The 25,740-nt window shown below is 42.1% G+C and overlaps 2 protein-coding genes across 8 annotated transcripts; one reads left to right on the forward strand and one right to left on the reverse strand.

Moving 5' to 3' along the window:
• The first annotated feature begins 1,362 nt into the window (after positions 1–1,362).
• On the forward strand, positions 1,363–25,205 carry LOC115129449 (alpha-1,3-mannosyl-glycoprotein 4-beta-N-acetylglucosaminyltransferase B-like). 7 transcript variants are annotated; one of them, XM_065018622.1, is made up of 18 exons: positions 1,364–1,675; positions 5,819–5,980; positions 6,516–6,647; positions 7,094–7,227; positions 8,202–8,248; positions 8,372–8,485; positions 8,626–8,701; positions 8,861–8,975; positions 9,383–9,513; positions 9,673–9,780; positions 9,877–10,070; positions 11,278–11,356; positions 12,266–12,341; positions 16,788–16,900; positions 23,783–23,835; positions 24,030–24,049; positions 24,441–24,529; positions 24,709–25,205. In XM_065018622.1, exons 1-17 carry the CDS (start codon positions 1,591–1,593, stop codon positions 24,506–24,508), a joined length of 1,707 nt encoding a protein of 568 aa, XP_064874694.1. In that variant the 5' UTR covers positions 1,364–1,590; the 3' UTR covers positions 24,509–24,529; positions 24,709–25,205. The 7 variants fall into 7 exon arrangements, 5 of the variants coding, with proteins under 5 accessions (XP_064874697.1, XP_064874696.1, XP_064874694.1 ...); XM_065018625.1 differs by lacking the exon at positions 16,788–16,900 and having other exon boundaries at positions 1,363–1,675; XM_065018623.1 differs by lacking the exon at positions 24,030–24,049.
• Positions 19,808–23,468, reverse strand: LOC115129456 (short coiled-coil protein B). Its single transcript, XM_029659812.2, has 4 exons — positions 23,338–23,468; positions 21,298–21,369; positions 21,110–21,190; positions 19,808–21,022 (listed from the first exon to the last, which is right to left on the reverse strand). Exons 2-4 carry the CDS (start codon positions 21,314–21,316, stop codon positions 20,880–20,882), a joined length of 243 nt encoding a protein of 80 aa, XP_029515672.1. The 5' UTR covers positions 21,317–21,369; positions 23,338–23,468; the 3' UTR covers positions 19,808–20,879.
• Positions 25,206–25,740: the final 535 nt, after the last annotated feature.

Below are 25,740 nucleotides of genomic sequence, written 5' to 3' on the forward strand. Positions count from 1 at the left end.
AAAGTAAAAGTATAACTAGTTTAAAAAAAATCCTTATATTAAGCAAAGCAGACAGCATCATTTACTTTTTATTTATTTACGGATAGCCAGGTGCACGCTCCAACACAACACACATAATTTACAAACTATGCATGTGTTTAGTGAGTCCGCCAGATCAGAGGCAGTAAGGGTGACCAGGGATGTTCTCTTGATAACTGGGTGAACTAGAGAATGTTCATGTCATGCTAAACATTCACAATGTAACGAGTACTTTTGGGTGTCAGGAAAAATGTATGGAGTAAAAAGTACATCATTTTCTTTAAGGAATGTAGTGAAGTAAAAGTAAAAGTTGTCAAAAATATTGATAGTGAAGTACAGATACCCTAAAAACGACTTAAGTAGTACTTTCAAGTATTTTTACTTAAGCACTTTACACCACTGGATATAGCCTTGAAATAATATAAATAATATAGCCTAAATATTTAATTTTCGTTCCTTCTTGGGGTACCTGTCTGGCTCCTGGCCAATTTAGAGTGTTTACATGCTGTTTAATACAACATGTAGCCTATTTGAAATTATGAACGCTTCTTACAGTCATCTTTTCCTGTTGTTTATTAAAATAATTGTAATTAAAATCATATGGTTTGGTTTCAATACTTCAAAACCAAATGGTAGGTCCAGGTAGTCACAAAAATAGATGAGCTTTGGTTAAATTGTGATTTTCATGAATAAAGCGAATTTGGAGCATAATTTTTTTTTTCTTTGAGCGAACAGCGGTTTTTAGCGAGCTGTTGGTCAGGAAGTGGAGCTCTGGAAAGGAAGTGGAGCGCCATAGCGATGATTTGGTTTCCAACTGCTCAACTCCACTCACATACTCTGACACACATATGGTCCCACAGTTGACAGTGCATGTCAGAACAAAAACCAAGCTATGAGGTCAAATCTGGGGAAGGGTACCAAAAATATCTGCAGCATTGAAGATCCCCAAGAACACAGTGGCCTCCATCAAGTTTGGAACCACCCTGACAATTCCTAGAGCTGGCTGGCAGGCCAAACTGAGCAATCGGGAGAGAAGGGCCTTGATCAATAAACATTTGGAGACAAAATATAGTTTACATATTGTCAACAGCCTAAAACAGTTGTGCACGCGTTAATTTGGTTGCTAAACAACCAATCCATCTATTGACATTTCAAGTTGTTGGTTTTTCTCGATAGGATTTAGTAGAAAAACGAACCACTCTGGAATAAAAATCCCGCAGTTTCAAATATGCCCAGCAGATGGGGTTGAGAACACAACTGAAAGACTGTACAGCTCAAGTGTCATCACTTTTCCAGGAAAATGTCACACGTCCTGAGTTAGTTGACTAGCCAGGGGTTGTCGTTGTATGTCAAACTATATGTAGAGATAAGGGAGTGACTTTCCGGCTTTCATCAGGGCACACTGTCTAGGCACGGACTATCTGACGACTAACCTGGGGCTGCATAGTTTGCAATGTCATGACAGGAGCGAGAGTAACCTGCGTGGATTATCATTTGAACGCAACGGCAGCACTGTATTCGTTTTAGACCAAAATCAGACGGAATATTTCTATTGACAGTTTGAGAGATGAGATGAGGCTCACTCATGTCAAACTTGGATGTCTTCTGGCTTCTGTTTTTCTTTCTCTAACCTGGTTCACCGCTTATAATGGAAATGGTAAAATGTCGCACGTGTAACACTAGTTATTAGGCTACAAACTTTCAATTAGGTTACAAACTTTCAAAAGGTGAAACGCTTGTGCAGAACAGTTGTATCAGTTTTCTATTGTTTTCGAATGGTAATATTTAAAGATAAATACACTGAACAAAAATATAAATGAAACATGCAACAGTTTCAACGATTTTACTGAGTTACAGTTCATATAAGGAAATCAGTAAATTTAAATAAATTCATTAGGCTCTAATCTATGGATTTAACATGACTGGGCATAACATGACTGGGCAGGGGCGCAGCCATGGGTGGGCCTGGGAGTGCATAGGCCCACCCACTGAGGAGCCAGGCCCAGCCAATAAGAATATATTTTCCCCCCCAAAAAGGGCTTTATTACAGACAGAAATACTCCTTCTTCATCAGCTGTCAGGTGGCTGTGCTCAGACAATCCCACAGGTGAAGAAGCCAGATGTAGAGGTCCTGGGCTGGCGTGGTTACACATGGTCTTTGGTTGTGAGGCCGATTGGATGTACTGCCAAATTCTCTAAAACAACATGGTCGAGAAATTAACATTAAATTCTCTGGCAACATCTCAGGTGGACATTCCTGCAGTCAGCATGCCAATTGCATGCTCCCTCAAAATTGGTCGCATATGTGGCATTGTGTTGGGTCTTTTATTGTCCCCAGCACAGGGTGCACCTGTGTAATGATCATGCTGTTTAATCAGCTTCTTGATATGCCATACCTGTCAGGTGGATGGATTATCTTGGCAAAGGAGAAATGCTCACTAACAGGAATGTAAACAAATTTGTGCACAGCATTTGAGACAAATAAGCTTTTTGTGCATATGGAACATTTCTGGGATCTTTTATTTCAGCTCATGAAACATGGGACCAATACTTTACATGTTGCGTTTATATTTTTGTTGAGTATATTTGATATATTGATTTAGCCAAATACATTTAAAGTTTTTCCAATTCCTGACATTTAATCCTGGTAAAAATTCTCTGTTTTAGGTCAGTTTGGATCACCACTTACTTTTAAGAATGTGAAATGTCAGAATAATAGTAGAGAGAATGTTTTACTTCAGCTTTTATTTCTTTCATCACATTCCCAGTGGGGCAGAAGTTTACATACACTCAATTAGTATTTGGTAGCATTGCCTTTAAATAGTTTAACTTGGGTCAAATGTTTTGGGTAGTCTTCCACAAGCTTCCCACAATAAGTTGAGTACATTTTGGGCCATTCCTCCTGACAGAGCTGGTGTAACTGAGTCAGGTGTGTAGGCCTGCTTGCTCGCACACACTTTTTCAGTTCTGCCCACAAATGTTCTATAGGATTGAGGTCAGGGCTTTGTGATGGCCACTCCAATACCTTGACTTTGTTGTCCTTAAGCCATTTTGCCACAACTTTGGAAGCATGCTTGGGGTCATTGTCCATTTGGAAGACCCATTTGCGACCAAGTTTTAACTTCCTTACTGATGTCTTGAGATGTTGCTTCAATATTTCCACATAATTTTGTTTCCTCATGATGCCATCTATTTTGTGAAGTGCACCAGTCCCTCCTGCAGCAAAGCACCCCTACAACATGATGCTGCCACCCCGTGCTTCACGGTTGGGGTGGTGTTCTTCGGCTTGCAAGCCTCCCCCTTTTTCCTCCAAACATAACGATGGTCATTATGGGCAAACGGTTCTATTTTTGTTTCATCAGACCAGAGGAGATTTCTCCAAAAAGTATGATCTTTGTCCCCACCTTCACAAGGTCCTTTGCTGTTGTTCTGGGATTGATTTGCACTTTTCACACCAAAGTACATTCATCTCTAGGAGACAGAACGCATCTCCTTCCTGAGCGGTATGACGGCTGCGGGGTCCCATGGTGTTCATACTTGCGTACTGTTGTTTGTACAGATGAATGTGATACTTTCAGGCGTTTGGAAATTGCTCCCAAGAATGAACCAGACTTGTGGAGGTTTACAATCTTTTTTCAGTGGTCTTCGCTGATTTCTTTTGATTTTTGATGTCAATCAAAGAGGCACTGAGTTTGAAGGTAGGCCTTGAAATACATCCATAGGTACATCTCCAATTGACTCAAATGATGTCAATTAGCCTATCAGACGCTTCTAAAGCCATGGCATAATTTTCTGGAGTTTTCCAAGCTGTTTAAAGGCACAGTCAACTTAGTGTATGTAAACCTCTGACCCACTGGAATTGTGATACAGTGAATTATAAGTGAAATAATCTGTCTGTAAACAATTGTTGGAAAAATGACTTGTGTCATGCACAAAGTAGATGTCCTAACCGACTTGCCAAAACTATAGTTTGTTAACCTCTTGCTTCTACTTGGGACGCTTGCGTCCCAACTAGAGCTCTGGAAATGCAAATGCGCTACGCTAAATGCTAATAGTATTAGTTAAAACTCAAAAGTTCATTAAAATACACATGCAGGGTATCAAATTAAAGCTACACTCGTTGTGAATCCAGGCAACAAGTCAGATTTTTAAAATGCTTTTCGGCGACAGCATGAGAAGCTATTATCTGATAGCATGCACCAATACACTACAACACAAAAACACAGCAGGGGACGTAAACAAAATAATTAGCATTTCGGCGTTACACAAACCGCACAATAAAATAGAAAACAGTCATTACCTTTCACCATCTTCTTTGTTGGCACTCCTAGATGTCCCATAAACACTATTGGGTCTTTATTTCGATTAAATCGGGCCATATAAAGCCAAGATATCGTTATATGTAGACTGTGTGATAAACTAAAAAAACAGCGATTTCACAACGTAACGTCATTTTTTTAAATTCAAAAAGTAGACGATAAACTTTCACAAAACACTTCGAAATACGTTTGTAATGCTACTTTAGGTATTAGTAAACGTTAATAAGCGATAAAAATCATCCTTAGGCGATGTAAAAATCATTAGCTGTCGTCTTGGAAAAAATTTCACGAGAGAGCTCTTCCGGAATGATCTGGGCGGAGACCGGAGGTAAGTGGTGCCCCTGTTTCGGTTCAACCAAGAATCAAAGATGATTCAATTCACAAGACTCTAGACAACATGGGGATGCTGTGGGAGTTGAATGCTCGGTCTTATCTAATTCGGCTCACTGTTAACAATTGCTGGAAGTGGCGCAAGGATATTTATTTCCATTTTCTGTGATCAGGTTTTCCTGCACTTTCCGATGTAACCCACGTTATGTTATAGCCACAGTCGTGATTTAACCAGTTTTAAAAACGTCCGAGGGTTTCCTATCCACACATTCTAACCATATGAACGTACTATATTCCTGGCATGAGTAGCAGGGCGCTGAAATGTTGCGCGATTTTTAACAAAATGTTCAAAAAAGTAGAGGGTCGACTTAAGAGGTTAATTAACAAGAAATTTGTGGAGTGGTTGAAAAACGAGTTTTAATGACTCCAACCTAAATGTATGTAAACTTCTGACTTCAACTGTATATACCTTCCAATGGTTCCAATCTGGAGTTAGGCCTATTTCCATGATTCTGCAACACCAGATCACTCAATCTGTTCTTACAATCAGAAATGTACACCAGGTGCGACAAACATCAATTTGATTCTAGCTCCTCTCTCTCTTCTCGCACTCTCTCTCTCTCCCCTCTCTCTCTCACACACACATGCACACACAGAGTAAAAGTAATGGTGACTTTATACCATGGTACCAGTTTTACATGATGTAATATTTCAATGACTTAATGAAAGACTGCTAAAGTGTGAATTCCTTGTTTTCTGGAAAATGCACACACCATTCCACTTGCCCCTTTCCTGCTTTAACCCGGCAACTAAAACACCAGGAGTGTCCTTTGAGGAACTATGTTGTATGAATGGGGTTGTCATGGAAATTCCGGCAGTGGAATGGGGCTATGGGAGGATTATCTTAATTAATTTTGGGGGGAGGAGTAAGCGTGTGTGTGTTTGTGTGTGTGGTTATTCTACTGTACATGCAGTTTGCTGAGCTATACCTTTTGTTATCCTGCACCCAACTACTCAATACTTTTTTCAACGTTTTTTCAAATCCATGCATTAAACATAGACTTGTAACTGTTATCCACTCTCTTAACGTTTCAAACTCTCCTCCCGACTCTTTCTGTCATGCATGTGTGGGTGCGTGTTTGTGTGGGTAGACAAGGGTGAACCCCCCTACGTCCCTAAGATGATCCAGCTGTATGAACGTCTGCTGGCTGCAGAGTCCAGGGGGGAGCTGGTGTACAGGGAGCTCAGCAGTCTGCTGACCAGCCTGAGGAACCTCACCATACCGAACAACAACTCCTCCACTAATGTCACAGGTGAGGTGACAGAGCCAAGTTATCATCAGTATACATTTAGATCATAGGTGACAGGACAGCCATGTTGTCATCTATGTAAAGGCTCGTTGTACTTTGTGGATCCAGTTTGAGGACGATCCGTTACTTTCAATTCATGTTCAGTGCTGGTCACAGACGGGCAGAAATCAAACTACCCCTCCTGAATCCACATGTTTTTGGTCCATGGCAGTGTTTTCCCTATCTCTTTCTTTCTCTCCTTTTTCTCCTTTCTTTCTTTCTTTCTTTCTTTCTTTCTTTCTTTCTTTCTTTCTTTCTTTCTTTCTTTTTTTCTTTCTTTCTTTCTTTCTTTCTTTCTCTTTCCTTATTTGCATCTCTCTCTCCTCCCAAGTTTGTTTACTTTTGTGAATCCAAGATAAGCCTTTTAAACATTGCCAACAATGCTAATCAAATTACCTCTCACAGGTCATTTGCTGCTGTAAAAGAAAAGGATTAAGTGTTTTTTATGTCTGACCGTTCGTTGTGTGTTTGGTTTGGTTTCTGGTGGTGTGGAGTGTAGAAGGACTGATAAAGAGAAGACTCGGTCTGCTTTCCTCCAGACTGCCCAATGCCTACCTCTACCTGCCCCACCTACGGGACCACGCAGACAGCCTGAATCCTAACGTCGTCCTGGGAAAGGGCCGGACTGGAGGTGAAAGACACTTCCTTCTGTCTTAATCCCTGGTGTGTGTGTGTGTGTGTGTGTGTGTGTGTGTGTGTGTGTGTGTGTGTGTGTGTGTGTGTGTGTGTGTGTGTGTGTGTGTGTGTGTGTGTGTGTGTGTGTGTGTGTGTGTGTGTGTGTGTGTGTGTGTGTGTAGAAATGTATTACATGTAAAAATGTGTCTGCATAAACATGTTCGCTTTGACAGACAGGAAGGCTTGTGTTAAAGTGAGAGGCTACACAGCCTGGTGTGGATTTCACCCTGTAACCTCTATCCACCCACCTCACCCTCCCTGCTCTGTGTGGACTTTATTCCTTCTTCACCATAACGTCACCTGTGTTATCAATAGCTCTGGAAATTTGAAATCTGCAGCAGATAAGGCTATTTACTGTGTTCTTTCCTTCCTTCCCTCCCTGTGTGTGTGCGTATGCGTCAGTGTCCCTGGTATTGGGGATCCCTACGGTGAAGCGTCAGAAGCAGAGCTACTTGGTTAGCACCCTGAACTCCCTCCTCTACGACCTTTCACCTTCTGAACGAGAAGACACCGTCATCATCGTCTTTGTTGCCGAGGTAACTTGCTCACGTACCCTGATAGAGGCACATGGACACACGTGACAGTCTTTGCCAATCAAACCTCACTTAAAGTCAATAACAATTGGGGCCCCATCAGGTCATTTAGAAGTGTCTTTCTAGATGTTAAGCATAAGAGGAAGGGACTTTGTAGATGGGGTAATGTGTGCTCCCGAGTGGTGCAGCGGTCTAAGGCACTGCATCTCCTTGCTAGAGCCGTCACTACAGACCCTGGTTCGATTCCAGGCTGTATCACAACTGGCTGTGATTGGGAGTCCCATAGGGCGGCGCACAATTGGCCCAGTGTCATCCGGGTTTGGCCGGTGTAGGCCGTCATTGTAAATAATATTTTTTTCTTAACTGACTTGCCTAGCTGAATAAAAATTAAATAAATGTAGGTTGGGGACCCAGACTTTTGCCAGGTCTCTCCCTAGGCTCTAACCGACATATTATTATCATTTTAAAGCAGACAATTGAGGGATTAGAATGCGAAAAAGAAAGTGATTAGTTTCTAACAAAAGACCTGCTAAACCTATTGAATGTGTGACCATGCCTTTCAGGACCTGAGGTGTGTATGCTTTAACACTAGAATTGAACTACAGAAACTGACGGGCACGTAACGGGAATTTCCTGTTCTTGATTTCAAGACCTAAGGCCGTTTCAGCTCCTAATGTTCAACTGTGATCACTCGCGTCACAACTACCCTGCAACTGCTTTGCATGTTTGCATTCCAACTCAAAGGTTTGCCCAATTGATGGTAACTTTGCGTAGTGGTTGTGTAGTGGTTGTGTGTCTGAGGATATGAGCACACACAGGAGTCAAGACACAAGACACCTTCAGTGTATTGTACCTCTCATGTTTCATCTACACTGATTCTATTGCACACGAACACACCACTCTTAGTAAAATGACCTCATGTTTAAACTTTCACTGGATTCCCCCTTCTCATTCATTTCCCCTTCTCTTTATTTCAGACGGATGCAGGATACGTCAACACCGTAGCAGAACTCATAAAGCATAAGTGAGACATTTTGGTTGTTTGGGATTTTAGTTGGACTGTTTTGGCTGTTTTTTTTTTTTGTTAGTCTTTCTTCAATGTGTTTTGTATTTTACCTGTGTGTTTGCCTGTTGTGTGTGGCTGTAGTTTTCCTAAGGATGTGCACTCAGGCCTGTTGGAGGTAGTGTCCCCTTCTCAGTACTTCTACCCCAACTTCCGCAGACTCAGGGAAACCTTTGGAGACTCCAAGGATAGAGTCAAGTGAGAAACGGACGCATGCACAACCAAACACAACCCAACCCAACACATACAGATGTGTGGTCTTAAAATCATGAAAATAAAAAAGTCTAACACATCATGTATACCCGCAGTAAGTGGTTTTGTATTGTGGTTGTTTTCAGATGGCGCACCAAGCAGAACTTGGACTACAGCTTCCTGATGCTCTACGCACATGAGAAGGGAACCTACTATGTACAGGTGGGGGGGGGGGGGGTCAGAGTTCAACTTCTCTGATTGGTCAGTCAGTCTGTCTGTGTAACTGCATGTGAGTTGTTCCATTTAAATGTGAATTTAGAAAGTGAATTGAAATCATATTTTTATGAACACATCCTCATTGGAAAAAATATGTGTTCTCAGTTGGAAGATGACATTGTGGCTAAGCCTGGCTACTCTCAGGCCATGAAAACATACGTCAGATCACTGGCCTCGGATGACTGGATGTTGCTGGAGTTCTCTCAGCTCGGCTTCATCGGTGAGTCTGTGCTCGTGTGTGTGTGTCTGGAAAAGGAGGTCCGTAGTTGATCGTTTTTAGATTAACACTTGTTTCTACTGTACGACAACGGTGGAAACGAAAGCAGGTGAACACATGCAGTTTATTTATTACCTTTAGTTAATGAGGTTATTTACACTCACAGATGTGGAAATGTACCAGTGGAGGCTGGTGAGGGGAGGACGGCTCATAATAATGGCTGGAATGGAGTGAATGGAATGGTATCAAACACATGGTTTCCATTTACTCCATTCCAGCCATTATTATGAGCCGTCCTCCCCTCACCAGCCTCCACTGGTAGGTACAATACACTCATGACTCTTCTTCCTTGTCATAAAGTCATTTTATTTTAATTTATGGGTTTGTGTGTGTGTTTGTGTCTGCATCAGGCAAGATGTTCCGAGCCTGTGATCTACCAATGATAGCAGAGTTCTTTTTGATGTTCCACAAAGACAAGCCCATTGATTGGCTGTTGGACCACATTCTGTGGGTGAAGGCTTGCAACCCAGAAAAAGATGCGGTGAGTTGTGCTCAGCAAAATAAAGTATTCTGTTCAAGAGAATGAAATGCAAACGATGATCTAATGTAGAGTCCACGCATCTCACAAACCTTGTGAGTGAACAATTCCTTTATTGGATGGAGAGTTGATGGGCTTTTAATCTTGTTTTGTCCCATCCAGAAAGACTGCAACCTGCAGAAGGGCCTGCTCAAGCTGAGATATAAACCCTCTCTGTTTCAACATGTAGGCCTTCACTCCTCTCTGCCTGGGAAAGTACAGAAACTGAAAGTAAGATTATCTCTCTCTGGTGTGTTTGTGCAAGATAAACTCAGTTAGTGGCAGTTATAATTCAAATGTCTCTCTCTCTCCATTGTGTTTGAGCAGGATAAGGACTTTGGGAAGGCGCCACTGTTTGCTGCCCACAGTAACCCCCGTGCAGAGCTGAGCAGTAGTCTGAAGCACTACCAGCAGCACACCCTGGAGAGGGCCTACGAGGGCCAGGACTTCTTCTGGGGCCTGACCCCTACCGCTGAAGACTTCATCCTGCTCAGCTTCCCGCAGCCACTCACTGTCACCGGGTCAGTGGACACACACACACTCCCACAGTAGCCTACACCAGGCACGTGAACGTGAACACCAGGCACGTGAACGCGAACACCAGGCACGTGAACGCGAACACCAGGCACGTGAACGAACACCAGGCACGTGAACGCGAACACCAGGCACGTGAACGCGAACACCAGGCACGTGAACGCGAACACCAGGCACGTGAACGTGAACACCAGGCACGTGAACGCGAAAACCAGGCACGTGAACGTGAACACCAGGCACGTGAACGCGAACACCAGGCACGTGAACGAGAACACCAGGCACGTGAACGCGAACACCAGGCACGTGAACGCGAACACCAGGCACGTGAACGCGAACACCAGGCACGTGAACGCGAACACCAGGCACGTGAACGCGAACACCAGGCACGTGAACGCGAACACCAGGCACGTGAACGTGAACACCAGGCACGTGAACGTGAACACCAGGCACGTGAACAGATATCGGTAGCCCTTTGTCCTCTTGTGAAAAAAGAACCCTTAGAGATTGGTGGTATTTTCTTTCTTTAATAACTTTTTATTTTCAGACTTGTTTCTCTATTGTAGCTTTCAATGTAACGAACTGCGTTGGAAATGAATATGATAAATGCCTTTGGAGTTGCTAGCATGTGTCTTCTCACGGTCAGGGACGGGATAGGGGCACGTGTAGTCTGGTTGTTTGTCTGCAGCAGAACAAATTCAAATCAGGTAAAGACTAGTGAGCTAGCTGTTTCATCTCACACACACACACACACTTTTATTTGAACTTCAACCACAGGTCACATTTAAAAAACTGGCCTTCCCGATGCTGACTCCCATTCCCTCTGTCTGCTTGCCTGTATAAAGGTTGTGGAACAGGACTTTGCCTTCCACTTGTCACACCCTCTCTCACAATGGACAATTCTACCTCCGCAACATCCGCTATATATGTGTATTTGATCAAGAACATGTTATTTGATTTAATACCACACTGTGATTAGACACACAGGGAATGTGTCAACTAGAATGGAGTTAAAGGAAATTACGAGTTATGAGCAAATACATTGTAGGTATTGAGTTAGTTGACACTTGTTGATCGTGGTCATTTACGGTATGAGAGGGATATATGACAGAGGTGTATTCTATTTTGACCAGTCAGCCCAACTGTTGCAATTCTACAGTAGGTAATGACTCCGATGATCCAATCTTGTCTCTCCAGGTACCTGTTTCGCAGCGGAAACATTGAGATCAACGGAGACAAGTTTTATAACACCACCGTGGAGGTGCTCCCTAGTGATGTGAGTGCCATGGAGGTCATACTAACTGGAGAGAGAGAGAGGAGAGAGAGAGAGAGAGAGAGAGAGAGAGAGAGAGAGAGAGAGAGAGAGAGAGAGAGAGAGAGCGAGCGAGCTCTGGTGACTACAGTGTCATGGAGCTGGTCTAAGAGACTGATGTGACTCTCAGGTATCAGATCCTGGGGACTATGTAACAAGATGACAGGAAACACCAACCACCACATGCTATCTGCTAACACGCTGATGGCCTATCTGTGTGTGTGTGTGTGAGATAAATCAACACAAAATATGAAACTTTCACTCCTGTCCATACTCCACTACAGTCTTATACAAAGTAAAAAATGAAAGAGTCACACGTTGTTCATAATGTCATCGATATAATCATCAGTGTGTCCTGGTACCTTCAGTAGCTCTGACGTCAATCACTATCAAACGATATGAGCACAATCCCTGACATTCAGTAACTAGTCTGGTGACTTGTGAGTCTCACACAATAGAACACTGGAAATCGAGTGTATTACAGATGGGAAAACATATAAATATGCTGAGCTATGTGTTAATTACTCTTAAATGACTATGAACTTTATGTATCTTAAACATTCCCATTCTAGTTCTAGTGTTATAGTGGAAGTGTTCTATAGACTTCTGCTCATATCGTGTTTGTGTGGCTATTTAAAATTATACTCATTTGAATGACTGTACTCCATAGAACCTTCTGTTACCTTATGGCTGTGTTTCGTAGAACTATTCAAATATAACTCTATTTGTATAGTACTGTGGAGCAGAACCATCGTCATAGTGCCATGACTATGGACATAGATGTTGCGTTACACAGCTCTGCTGAACGCGACCTGAGATAGTGAAAACATAGGTCCATTTTAACCCAGTTTAACATGTGTTTTTCCTCTCCAGAGCTCGGTGAGTGACAGATTGGTGGGTGGCCAGTCTCCTCAATACGAAGGATCTTACGGAGGCTTCATAGTGATTGGTACATGAGTTTGAATATTCTTATTCCTGGTCAGGTGATGTGGTCGGAAAAAGCTCTGATCTCCTTTTATTGCTAGTAGTTTCTCTGTCATCTCTGGCCTTATAGACACAAGCACTTGCCAGGGTAAGACGGGCAGACACACCTCCATCAAGGTGTTGTTCTGTGTCTGGATTATTCGGAATCATAGAAATACAATAACTAGAATAGCTATCGGACTCTACCCTGGTAGTGTCTGTGTGGTGGCGGTTGGTTGTCTGTATAAGTGTACCTTTGGCCCTCTTAATGCCTTCTGTGATTGAGATAGCGCAAATAGAAAGAGAAGGAATGACTAAGCTTTGCTGAATCATAAATCACCTCAAAGGGGAATGGAAACACCTGGCTTTAGAAATCCAGCTAATTGTAACTGTAAAACGCTATATTGGCATTATTGCATCATCGATAGTTGAATTTAGGAATTCCTGAATTTACTGAGACCATGACCTTCGCGTGCATTAATGAGCATCATTTGCTGGTGTCAAAAACATGATACATATTTTGAAAGCTGAGAAACAGCCGTTTCAAATAGTATTATATACAATAGCAACACATCAATCAAGAAACATCTGACATTTACACAACTTCCTAATGAAGAAAAAAATATATATACATATATATATATAAACACTACCGTTCAAAAGTTTGGGATCACTTAGAAATGTTCTTGTTTTTGAAAGAAAAACTTTTTTTTTGTCCATTTAAAATAACATCAAACTGTTCAGAAATACAGTGTAGACATTGTTAATATTGTAAATTATCCTAGCTGGAAACGGCAGATTGTTACATGTTCAGTGTTTTACATTTACATTCCCCCATATGCTTCACGGGCCTCGTCTGAAGTCGGTATCGCTAATGTGTCAACTTCTGTCTGTAGTGTCCTAACAGTTTGGCCTACAAACTAATATGACCGCAAAACACCAGTCTCAACGTCAACAGTGAAGAGGCGTCTCCGGGATTCTGGCCTACTAGGCAGAGTTACAAAGAAAAAAACATATCTCAGACTGGCCAATAAAAAGAAAAGATTAAGATTGGCAAAAGAACAGACACTGGCCAGAGATATGGTTTTAACTTTGCTGCCAGTTGAGGACTTATAAAGCGCCTGTTTCTCAAACTAGACACTCTAATGTACTTGTCCTCTTGCTCAGTTGTGCACCGGGGCCTCCCACTCCACTTTCTATTCTGGTTAGTGCCAGTTTGCGCTGTTCTGTGAAGGGAGAAGTACACAGCGTTGTACGAGATCTTCAGTTTCTTGGCAATTTCTCGCATGGAATAGCCTTCATTTCTCAGAACAAGAATAGACTGACGAGTTTCAGAAGAAAGTACTTTGTTTCTGGCCATTTTAGGCCTGTAATGGAACCCAGAAATGCTGATGCTCCAGATATTCAACTAGTCTAAGGAAGGCCAGTTTTATTGCTTCTTTTATCAGTACAACAATTTTCAGCTGTGCTAACATAATTGCAAAAGGGTTTTCTAATGATCAATTAGCCTTTTAAAGTATAAACTTGGATTAGCTAACACGATGTGCCATTGGAACACAGGAGTGATGGTTCAGCTGTTTCCAGCTACAATAGTCATTTGATGAAACATTGAATTTAGCCTTACTGCTACAGTATTAGCCCATAGAAACACATTGAATAACATATTCATAAAAAATAAAATTAAAATAAAGGAATTATGTTTTGAAGTGTCTGTCCTATGTCTAAGAGATCTGACAAAGCCCAGGAAATTACACCCCCCCCCCAAATTGACCCATATTTAACCCCTTTTTTTTGGGCACTAGAGTGCTTCCATATCATTCACTTTTTAAAAACTGCTACCGGGTTACCTTCCGTCTTGTGAGGCTTGTGGGCGTCGTAGAGCAAAAAAACTGACATGTACAAGTTTGTGAGAGTCTCAGATTTCGATGGCGAGGCCATATTAGTTTGTAGGCCAAACTGTTAGGACGCTACAGACAGAAGTTAACACATTGGCGGTACCGACACCAGACGAAGCCTGTGAAGCTTGTGGGGGTCATAGAGTATAAAACTGACCATATACAGTGCATTGGGTAAGAATACAGACCCCTTGACTTGTTACGTCACAGCCTTATTCTAAAATGTTTTTGTTTTTTTAATTCCCCCCTCATCAAGCTACACACAATACCCTATAATGACAAAGCAAAAACAGTTTTTTAGAAATGGTTGCACATTTAATTAAAAATATAAATCTGAAATATTACATTTACTTAAGTATTCAGATTCTTTACTCAGTACTTTGTTGAAGCACCTTTGGCAGCGATTACACTCTTGAGTCTTCTTCGGTATGACGCTACAAGCTTGGCACACCTGTATTTGGAGAGTTTCTCACATTATTCTCTGCAGATCCTCTCAATGTCTTTCAGGTTGAATGGGGAGCATTGCTGTACAGCTATTTTCAGGTCTCTCCAGAGATGTTTGATCGGTTTTGAGTCCGGGCTCTGGCTGGCCCACGCAAGGACATTCAGAGACTTGTGCCAAAGCCACTCCTGCGTTGTCTTGGCTGTGTTAGATGCCTTTTGGCAAACTCCAAGCGGGCTGTCATGTGGCTTTTACTGAGGAGTGGCTTCCGTCTGGCCACTCTACCATAAAGGCCTGATTGGTGGAGTGCTGCAGAGATGGTGGTTCTCCCATCTCCACAGAGGAACTCTAGAGCTCTATCAGAGTGACCACCGGGTTATTGGTCACCTCCCTGACCAAGGCCCTTCTCCCCCGATTGCTCAGTTTGGCTGGGGGGCCAGCTCTAGGAAGAGTTTTGGTGGTTCCAAACTTCTTCCATTTAAGAATGATGGAGGCCACTGTGTTCTTGAAGATCTTCAATGCTGCAGAAATGTTTTGGTACCGTTCCCCAGATCTGTTCCCCTACACAATCCTGACACGCACAATTCCTTCGACCTCATGGCTTGGTTTTTGCTCTGACATGCACTGTCAACTGTGGGACCTTACATAGACATGTGTGTGCCTTTCCAAATCAGGTCCAATTTACCACAGGTGGTCTCCAATCAAGTTGGGGTATTGTGTGTAGATTGACAAGGATTTTTATTTTTATTTATTTAATCCATTTTAGAATAGGGCTGTAATGTAACTAAATGTGGAAAAAGTCAAGGGGTCTGAATACATTCCAAAGGTACTGTATGTGTTCATGAGTCTCACCCTTTGATGTTGGGGTCATATAGGTTTGTGAGAAGACCAATTGTCCGTTTAAACAGATGGATTATGACAGGGATTTGATTTATTATACTAATGACATTTACACGGGGGGGTGGACATCGACTCTATATTAATTAGCTGGTACACACCTGATATAAGACCCAATTGTTGAAGAGCCAGAAGAAGGGAAAGCTAAGGGAGACGGATATAGAGTTACAAGGAGGCCGAGAGCGAGAAGTAGTCTTGGAAATACTAGACCTAGGGCGGCAACAGCAGTAGGACTGGGATTAATTACGGATTCTCTTGGTGATTTAAAAAAGGGAGAAAAAAGAATAATAACATTTAGCTTTTAAAGCGGGATTGAAATCTAAAGTCAATGTTCCCCTTAATGGCAGAAATCCATCTAGCACTTTGGGGGGAGATGAAATAACGGAGTCCCATTCGTTTTCAATGAAGGGAAGCGAAGTGGGTGGGGACCGTTGGATGACATAAACATGGGCGAGGGAGCGTGAACAAGGCGGGACCAAAGTTGGGGAAAGTGGAACTTTTGTTGCGTACTCTGCGATGTTGCATTGCTGTTGACCAATCAAAGCTCACTATATAGTTTCCAGCCCCTACTGGATTGGCTGTTGATACCAAGCACGACCTAACCTGCTTGCTAACACCGACATGAGGGCGAAGCTAGCGTGCTAGTCGCATAGTGGATCACTGCTGTAAGTGAGAACGATCGTCAATAGTTGCCACAAAGTCATAAACCCAACATATTTCTTAAATTTATCTTCTTAAAATGTGATTTAACCTTAACCACACTGCTAACCATATGCCTAACCTTAACCTTAAATTAAGACCAAAAATACATTTTTGTTTATATGACTTTTTATGATATAGTTAATTTTGTGGCTGTGGAAACCAGTGAGAAGGAGAGAGAGAGAGAGAGAGGAGAGAGAGAGAACCTACAGTACCAAAACAGCAGAGGAGAACAAAGAAAGGGACACACCTTAGAAGCCTTCCATTGATGTCAGAGTCCAATCCATTCATACATAACCAACATAATTCCTCATAGACAATAGTCTCATATGAAACTCCAATTGTTAAAAGGTTATAGCCCACTGTGGGATGTTTTGTACATGACTGGATATAGAGTCGATTGCTGTTATAATAGACTGTATATTCTGCCTGGGGTTTTCAGAATAATGCCACATTCAGGTTACTAATATATTATTGCATGTTTGTCTTACGCTTGTAGGTTCCTTTGTGGATGGGATGGCTGAGGGACAGATAGACGCACAGATGCAGCCCATCTCTGCTTTACGTCTGCTGGTACACAGCGACTCTGACGTGTGGGTTCTGCTCAGTGAGGTGAGCTGTGTGCGCGATTGAGGAAGTGAAAGGAATTTAGTGTTTTATTAGTCAGTCAATGGTTCTCTAGATATAAAGGTGTGTCCAAACAGCTTGTAGGTGCTGTGTCCTGAAAGAGGAAGTGGATTTGTTTCACGAGAATGACAAGGGCTCTCTGCAGTCCGTATCGCAGAAGTTCAGCATTAACGGTGTGATTGAAATTTAAAGGCAACATTCCTGCGTTTAGGGAAGACTGCATTCATGGTAAAGGGCGTATATGTCAGCTCAATAGGAAATGACCTTTCAATTTCTATTGAACAGAGCCCTAAGTCACATTCCTACATAGTTCCCTTTCTTAACTTAGAGGGAACTCTGTGAACTTATTTACAATAACCATCAGTGTGTCTTGGTACGATCAGTAGCTCTGGTGTCAATCACAATCAAACGATATGAGAACAATCCCTAACATTCAGTTACAAGTGTGGTGACCATCAACCCCTGCACAAACGAGTGTCACAAATAGAGCCCTGGAAATCATGTGTGTTACAGAAAGAGAAATCAGCAATATGCTAAGCATTGTGTTAATTACTCTTGACTGATTATGGGGGGCATTAGAGAGAGTGTGTTTCTGTGTCGGATTACAGGTTTGGTTAATGCTCATGCTTGTCCCTGTCTGTCAGATATTTATTAAACTTTGATGACGGGAAGAAACAGGAGGAACCTGAGCGCCCGCGCTGCCTCCCTACCTGTTACACTCCACAACTGGACCAACAGCGACCTCTATTGGACATGGATAGTCAATGCAGTTTCTCTAACCGTCTCACCTGCTACTGAATGGAAGTACACACACACTGTGGATGTTCTCTTCGCCCTTCGGATAGTTTTTCAACCCATGACTATAATGTGAATCTGGAAGAGACAGTTTCAGTTGGTGTGTTCCTAAATGAGTTTGTCAATCAATTTGAGCATTTCCACGTTTGTGGAAGACTTTATACTGGACACCAGCTTTCAGCTGCGGTTTTAGTCTCCGTTCTCTAGAGGGAAAACATGATTTAACGCGTACAGGGCTATGTTAGAGTATAACAACGACAATTCAGCGAGAGATGATTTGATTGATACACTCCGCCAGTAATGAATGCAATGTGTTTGTTTGTGTATGTATGTGTGTGTGTGTGTGTGAGGTGTGTGAGGAAAAGATGTGGACTGATGCAATGATTGTATGGCTGTATTATTGAGTGCTAAGTTACATTGTTTGCGCAAGTTCATGTCTCTGGCCAAAATCCTGTCAATCAGGTTCATTCCACAAGTTAGTATTTTGCCATAGGTGCATTTCCCTGGTACTGAACTGCAAGTCTACTAGTTTCAATGGGGATCAGTCACTCCACATGTAGGTACTATGTGCTGTATATAAAGACAGAACATGAAGGCATTCTTGATTGTGATTAGCAATTTAACTGCTTGACAAATTCTCTAGATTTTTTCCCAACCGTTAACGTATAAGTAGCAGTGGAGGCGAGGACGGCTCATAATAATGGCTGGAACAGAGTAAATGGAATGGCATCAAACACATGTAAAACATGTTTGATGTATTTGATACCATTCCACCAATTCCGCTCCAGTCATTACCTCGAGCCCATCCTCCCCAATTATGTTGCCACCAACCTCCTGTGATAAGTATCTATATGTGTTCCATATTTCATAGGTAGAAAATACAGGTTCTCTCTACTCTACAAACTAGACTATAATTGTCTGACTTCACAATATCTACAGATATTATAGTTGATGAATAAGTAGTATTGTTAGCTCAATTTCTCCCCAAGTTTGGTCTCGAGTTTACTTCGACTTGCAGACAGTCGCCGCTAATGTTCCCCAGCAGGGGGCACTAATACTGCACAAGTCTTGCAGCTGGGTCAACTCAACAATCACTTCTATGGAGAATATGGGGTTTGGCGCCAATCCTCACCTCCGGATATTAAAACAAAATATTTCCTGCCGGGAGAATACATTTGTGTATCCTAGGCCGGCAGAGGCAATCGAGGAGATAAGTAAACTCCTCCGTCCAAATTGACACTGCTACGTAATTATCGGTTTCCAGGTCAGAGGACTCGAGGAGAGGACAGACTTTGTTCTAATTGAGAATCTCCCTGAGAAATTCCGTTTCTAATTCAATGGATTGACGTGCTACCTTGTTCCGGGCCTGCTGTTTCGACCCTCTCGCTCTACCACACCTGATCTCTCTAACTCTGAATGATCGGGCTATGAAAAGCCAACTAGCATTTACTCCTGAGGTGCTGACCTGTTGCACCCTCTACAACCACTGTGATTATTATTTGACCCTGCTGGTCATCTATGAGCGTTTGAACATCTTGGCCATGTACTGTTATACCCTCCACCCGGCACAGCCAGAATAGGACTGGCCACCCCTCATAGCCTGGTTCCTCTCTAGGTTTCTTCCTAGGGAGTTTTTCCTAGCCACCGTGCTTTTACATCTGCATTGCTTGCCGTTTGGGGTTTTAGGCTGGGTTTCTGTATAGGCACTTTGACATCAGCTGACGTAAAAAGGGCTTTATAAATAAATGTTATTGTTGTGGTCAATACATTTAAGTTCAATCAAGCTAGGGATTGGTATGTCAACTGAAAATCAGGCTACCACAGGCCCCAGCAGCACATGACAGATTTTGAAATATAATATTAACTATAAGAACATGTTCCTGACTGTTGAGACACTGAGCCTTGCGTTAGCTGTGGACATACAGTATAATGCCTCGACATGTCAACAGATACATTTACAGCATGACCTCAGTGAGATGCTGGCTGTTCCTCATTTGTCTTTCCGGGCACCCTTAGAGCCCATGTGGAAGCTGGAGATGTGGTTTAGAGAGGACTATGTGGAGACAGGAGAGGAATACCACCACATACACTCAAAAGGCAAATCAAAAACTTTTATTAAAACAAATGCATTTAAAAAGAACATAATGGTCAAATGTACACAACGGCTACACACCAAGGTTTAGGGTGACTTCCACTGGCTGACAAATGCAACGAAGCAACTTTCTCTACCATTGATGCACATGCGCAAGCCCCAAATTGTTCATACAATAACAATTAATTTTAGAAAAACAAAAAGGTCTGAACTCTGATTTAACATCTTGTGTGTTTGATGAAAACTTTGCCAGTGGAGAGAGTCAGCATTCCAATTAAGCCAAGACCTAAAAGCATAGTCTAATAATATGACTAACAATATTAAAACATACAATATTAAACCATGATGACCTTAGGGCTCTATTCAAGCTGTAAAGTGTTACAGATTCCGCGATAGAAATGTAAAGGTAATTTCCCTTTGAGCCGACATATGCAGTGTTTACCGTGAATGAGGTCTCTGCTAAAGCGGGAACATTGCCTTCAAATGTGAATCACGCTGTTAAGATGAACTTCGCGATGCGGATTGAATAGAGAGCCCTTAGGGTTGCATAATTCCAGTAACTTTCTCCAAATTCCCTGGGTTTTCCAGAAATCCTGGTTGGAAGATTCCTGCAATTAGAAGTGGATAAGCAGGAAATCTGGGAATAGTCTTGAGATTTCTAGAAAAACAGACTTTTGGGAATGTTACCGTGATTTTGCAAGCCTATTTAGACTACTAGGCAATCAAATGACACGGTTCCCTCGTCTCTTCCTTCAGGCGAGGTTATGTGTAGTAAAATAAACATATACACCCAGAAATAACAAAGTCGGATACAACAACTGTGTAACAATGGCAATAATACTGTAACATAAATAGAAAAGTTAAAAAGTAACCCAATGTAAACAATTGAGCTTCACTGTAGAAATCTTAAAGGTGGCGAAGTGAGGGGAGGGTCTAGGGCTATGGATGTCATGACGACAAAGGCATAAACTCTACCAGCTGTAGTTCAGGGGGGTTATTGGCTGGTATTTGGGTTAGGAGGGCTGAAGGTAGAGGGGGGTTGGTTTTGGAGGACAGTGGCGGTTCTTGTCTGGTCCCTTATTTTCGTTTGCTCTTGGTGTCGGTGGTCTGGAACACGCTGGAGGCAGACATAAGGTTCTCAATGTACTGACCCAGAACCTGGTTCTCAGACTTCAACTTCAGGTTCTCCTCCTTCACCGCATCCACACGCGACGACAGGTCTGACAACAACAATGATTTAAGGAATTGCAATAACTAACATTATTTACCGCTGCTTTCATGGGTCTGCAAACATCCAGCCGTCTCACCTTCTAGAGTGTGTTGAAGCTCCAACACCTGGTTTATAAGCCTAGTCTTTTCCTCCAGCTCAGCCTGATTCTCCATGTCACCTACAACACACACAACGCATTCTATTACAAACATGTCCACGGGAAACAAATGCTGTTGACGTTGCACATTTCCCAGAAAGTATGTGAAGCAAGCCTTGGGCTCTTACCATCCCCGTCGGAGCTCATGGCGAAGTACTCGTCTTCCTTTTTGGAATGCAGGGCTGCAACTTACAGGGACACTGGAAGGGGACAAACATTTAGAAGGAATAGGATCTTAGATAAGGGTCAAGGGCCCCTGACTGACCTGTTCAACTCTTATGTATACTGAACAAAAATATAAAAACGGAACAATTTCAAAGATTTTACAGTTCATAAGGAAATCAGTCAATTGAAATAAATAAATTAGGCCCTAATCTATGGATTTCACATGACTGGGAATACAGATATGCAGATATCCACAGATATGAATCTGTGGATCAGAAAACCAGTGAATATCTGGTGTGACCACCATTTGCCTCGTGCAGTGCAACACATCTCCTTCAAATAGAGCTGATCAGGCTGTTGATTGTGGCCTGTGGAAAGTTATCCCACTCCTCTTCATTGGTTGTGCGAAGTTGCTGGATATTGGCGGGAACTGGAACATTCTGTCATACACGTCGATCCAGAGCATCCCGAACATGCTCAGTGGGTGACATGTCTGAGTATGCAGGCCATGAAATAACTGACATTTTCAGCTTTCAGGAATTGTGTACAGATCGTTGCAACATGGGGCCATGCATTATCATGCTGAAACATGAGGTGATGGCGGCGGATGAATGGCATGACAATGGACCTCAGGATCTCGTCACGCATCTCTGTGCATTCAAATTGACATAAATTCCGTGGCTTATGCCTGCCCATACCATAACACCATCCCCACCATGGGGCACAACGTTCAGCAATGCGAATTGCACATTCCCTCAAAACCTCTGTGGCATTGTGTTGTGACAAAACTGGACAGTGGCCTTTTATTGTCCCCAGCACAAGGTGCACCTGTGTAGTGCTCATGCTGTTTAATCAGCTTCTTGATTTGCCACACCTGTCAGGTGGATGGATTATCTTGGCAAAGGAGAAATGCAAACAAATTTGTGCACAACATATTTGTGGTTGTTTTGGAACATTTGAGATCTTTTATTTCAGCTCATGAAACCAACACTATACATGCTGCATTTATATTTTTGTTCAGAAAAGTAGAGGTTTGTGAAATGGCGCCTGCATGTGTGGATTGATCAACAGTTTTAGGATACAAATCAAATGTATTTATATAGCCCTTCTTACATCAGCTGATATCTCAAAGTGCTCTACAGAAACACAGCCTAAAACCCCAAACAGCAAGCAATGCAGGTGTAGAAGCAGGATTGACTGACTTGCTGTAAATTATTCAATACAATCAATGCAACGGTCTCTACTGGTAGACTTACATTTGTTACCGCTGCTCCATTCAATTCGCCAGTCAATTTGCAGCCAAGTGGTACACTTCCATTGTGAATAAATTAGTTTAAATTTCATTTCAGTTACTTTAAAAAGGAGCAATCTAGAATTGCTACATCCTTTTACACTTTTATTAATGATATAGCTATACCCATTCATTATTGGATGGTCAGTCCTTAATCTGATGGTCATCCCTTGCATAGCTCGGTCTGAATATGAGAGTGGTTACATTTCTCTAGACCCAGTGCAGCTTTTTAATAAAACAGTGGCGGGGTTCTGCTTTGTTGTTTAAATCGCAATTTCTCCTTATTTTTTAAAAACAGATACACTGGCTGACAAGATCATTACTCGAACCCTAGTTGAGCGTTGATTTAGCATCCTATGTCATTTAACCAGCTAGCTAGCGAACGTTAGCTAAAAAAATCTAAATTGTCTGCCCGCAATCACAACCTAGAAACACTCGTCCACCCAAAATCTAACATTATTATTTCACACTTTGACTTACGAATCGAGTAGCCACCGGTAATGTTATAAATTGTTATTCTACCAGTGTCCTGGCCCAAAAAAATATCACCAAAGTTAGCAGACTGTGTAGCTAATCTTGCTAGCTATGCCGACAGAGGCCAGCTGGCGAAACAAACTGGCCTGTCTTATTTGCTATACCCATAACAACACTTTCTACAAAACCATTAAAACAACACAAGTCGAAATTGACAGAAAATATTCAAATTACTTACCCTCAAAGCCCAAAAAAATAAATATGCAATGTGGTGCTGAAATGGGAAAACGTCCGAAAAGAATTCTACAATCCTGCCAGCCGCTGTTCAAGGTAATTTAGGTGTCAAGCGCCTCCTTCGTGAGATGCTCGTCGTGTGTCCGCTAGAGGGTGGTGTAAGACTGATTACCAGAGCCATACTTTATCTACAGGAGATACTAATGTATTAATGGCATTGATTGTGGCCATTATTGCGAGCCCCTTTGAAACAATGCTGCAGCTGGTCAACGACATTGCATTTTGTTGTAGACAGTTAAGACACGTAAAAGCGTGGTCAAAAGCTTTTTGAAAGATTCCTATTTTATTTTGGAGTTGCACAGAGGTATACCACAAAACAGAAATGCTACCACCATAGCATTTTCTCCATACATTTGTTAATATATTTTCCTAATGCTTTTTCATCATAGAAACCATTTTGGAGAATGGAGAATATGGATGGTTCTCAGCACAGACAAGCAGAGTAAGTTAATGTAGCTATTCATTACAGATTCTCTGGTACTTTTGTATACTTTTTAGCCAATAGTTCTGAAAATTGCCTACTACGTCACATATGAGCCGATATGCGCACCATGTCATTGCTCTCTCTCTCTCTCTCTGCTGTGTCCACTGAGCGGTTGGGCCCGCCCTGCAACCTCATTGGAGAACGCTGGACAGGTCTCTTCTAGCTGTCACTTGTGAGAGCAAAATTATGTTATAATACTGTTATTGCCTAAAATGGTTGTTTTATGGAATAGAATAGGGTTCTTAGAACACTCATCTGTGCGTTGTCTTCTGAGTTGGTCCTCTGGGGCTTAATGCTGACAGTGGATTTACAATGCCTTTGGTGATAAAACCTAAAGACCGCATTCCATAGCATGAGTTGGTGTTTGTGTACTGGAAGGTACCAGGGTTCAGATTGCTCGGATAATTATGAGAGGACAAAAGCTGAAGAACATATGCACATCCAGGTACTTTCCACAGGTGCTGGAGTTGTAGACAAACTCATGGAAAACAGAAAGAAAACGTTGCACACTGTTTCTCATTCTCCTAGGTTATATTTATTTATAATAACGTTTCGACCCCTAGGTCTTCATCAGGCATCCATATCCCAGGTCGGGGTGGAAGGTTCTATATATAGGGGCAGTACTCAGTGACATCACTTCCTGAAAAAACAGGTAAACAATGTATGACAGTTTCACAATATTACAATTCAGTGTATCAAAATATATGATCATACACAGGGAATGTGATCAATATTTACAGTAATATACATACACATTAAAAAAAATCCTAATTGAATATTGTAACTACATTTTGACATAAAAACTGTTTCAAGTCAAACCTCTCGTTAAAGGCCAAGAGGAGACAGTGTTCAGCCTGTGGATCCAGGATGATTCCATTAGAAGAAGTTTCCTCTCAATGTCCCCTCCCCTGCGTGACATCTTGACAATTTCTATTCCAATGTATCCCAGAGAACTAATAGGATGTCCAGCTTGTGCAAAATGAGCAGCAACCAGATTCGTTGTCTTACCTGTCCGTATATTGCTGCGTTGTTCATTGATCCGTGTCTTAAGGCTTCTATGGGTTTTCCCTATGTAAGACAGACCACAAGGCTATTTCAACATGTAAATAACATTGGTGGACATGCAGGTAATTAGGCCCTTGATCTTAAATCTTTGTCCTGTGTGTAAATAAGTTGCATTTGTACGTAAAGCTGCATTGACCACATTTGTAATTACCCTCTAGAACCTTGTCCAAAAAAGTTTCCCCCTTTCTCTAGTGGGTAATCAGATTTAACCACAAAATCTAATATCAATATTATTAAAATGGCGCCTAAGAAGGCAGACGTTTTATGTGTCCTCAACCGATTGTGTTTTTTGTTTGTTTATTTGCGTTGTTTGTAACTTATTTTTTAAACGTATTTTGTACATAATGTTGCCGCTACCGTCTCTTATGACCAAAAATAATTTCTGGACATCAGGACTGCGATTACTCACAACTGACTGGCAGAATCCTTTTTTCCCCTTTAATGAGTCTGACGAGCCCGACGCGAGCGATAAACTGCTTTCTCGGGAACAGGCCCAAATCCCCGTGATTTGCGTGAAGAGGAGAAGGAGAAAAAGGGGCCAGAGGGCAGGCTGCCTTCTGAGAATTCATAGGCGATCGAATAAACCCCCACTTCCTTCCACTCTGCTAGAAAACGTGCAATCTTTGGAGAATAAAATCGATGACCTACGCGGAAGACTAAACTACCAACGGGACATTCAAAACTGTAATATCTTATGCTTCATGGAGTCGTGGCTGAACGACGACACGATCACCAGCTGGCTGGTTGTACTCTGTACCGGCAGGATAGAACAGCGGCGTCTGGTAAGACGAGGGCAGA

The sequence above is a fragment of the Oncorhynchus nerka genome, linkage group LG5 (assembly GCF_034236695.1).
Source record: "Oncorhynchus nerka isolate Pitt River linkage group LG5, Oner_Uvic_2.0, whole genome shotgun sequence".
In the NCBI taxonomy this organism is placed as follows: domain Eukaryota; kingdom Metazoa; phylum Chordata; class Actinopteri; order Salmoniformes; family Salmonidae; genus Oncorhynchus; species Oncorhynchus nerka.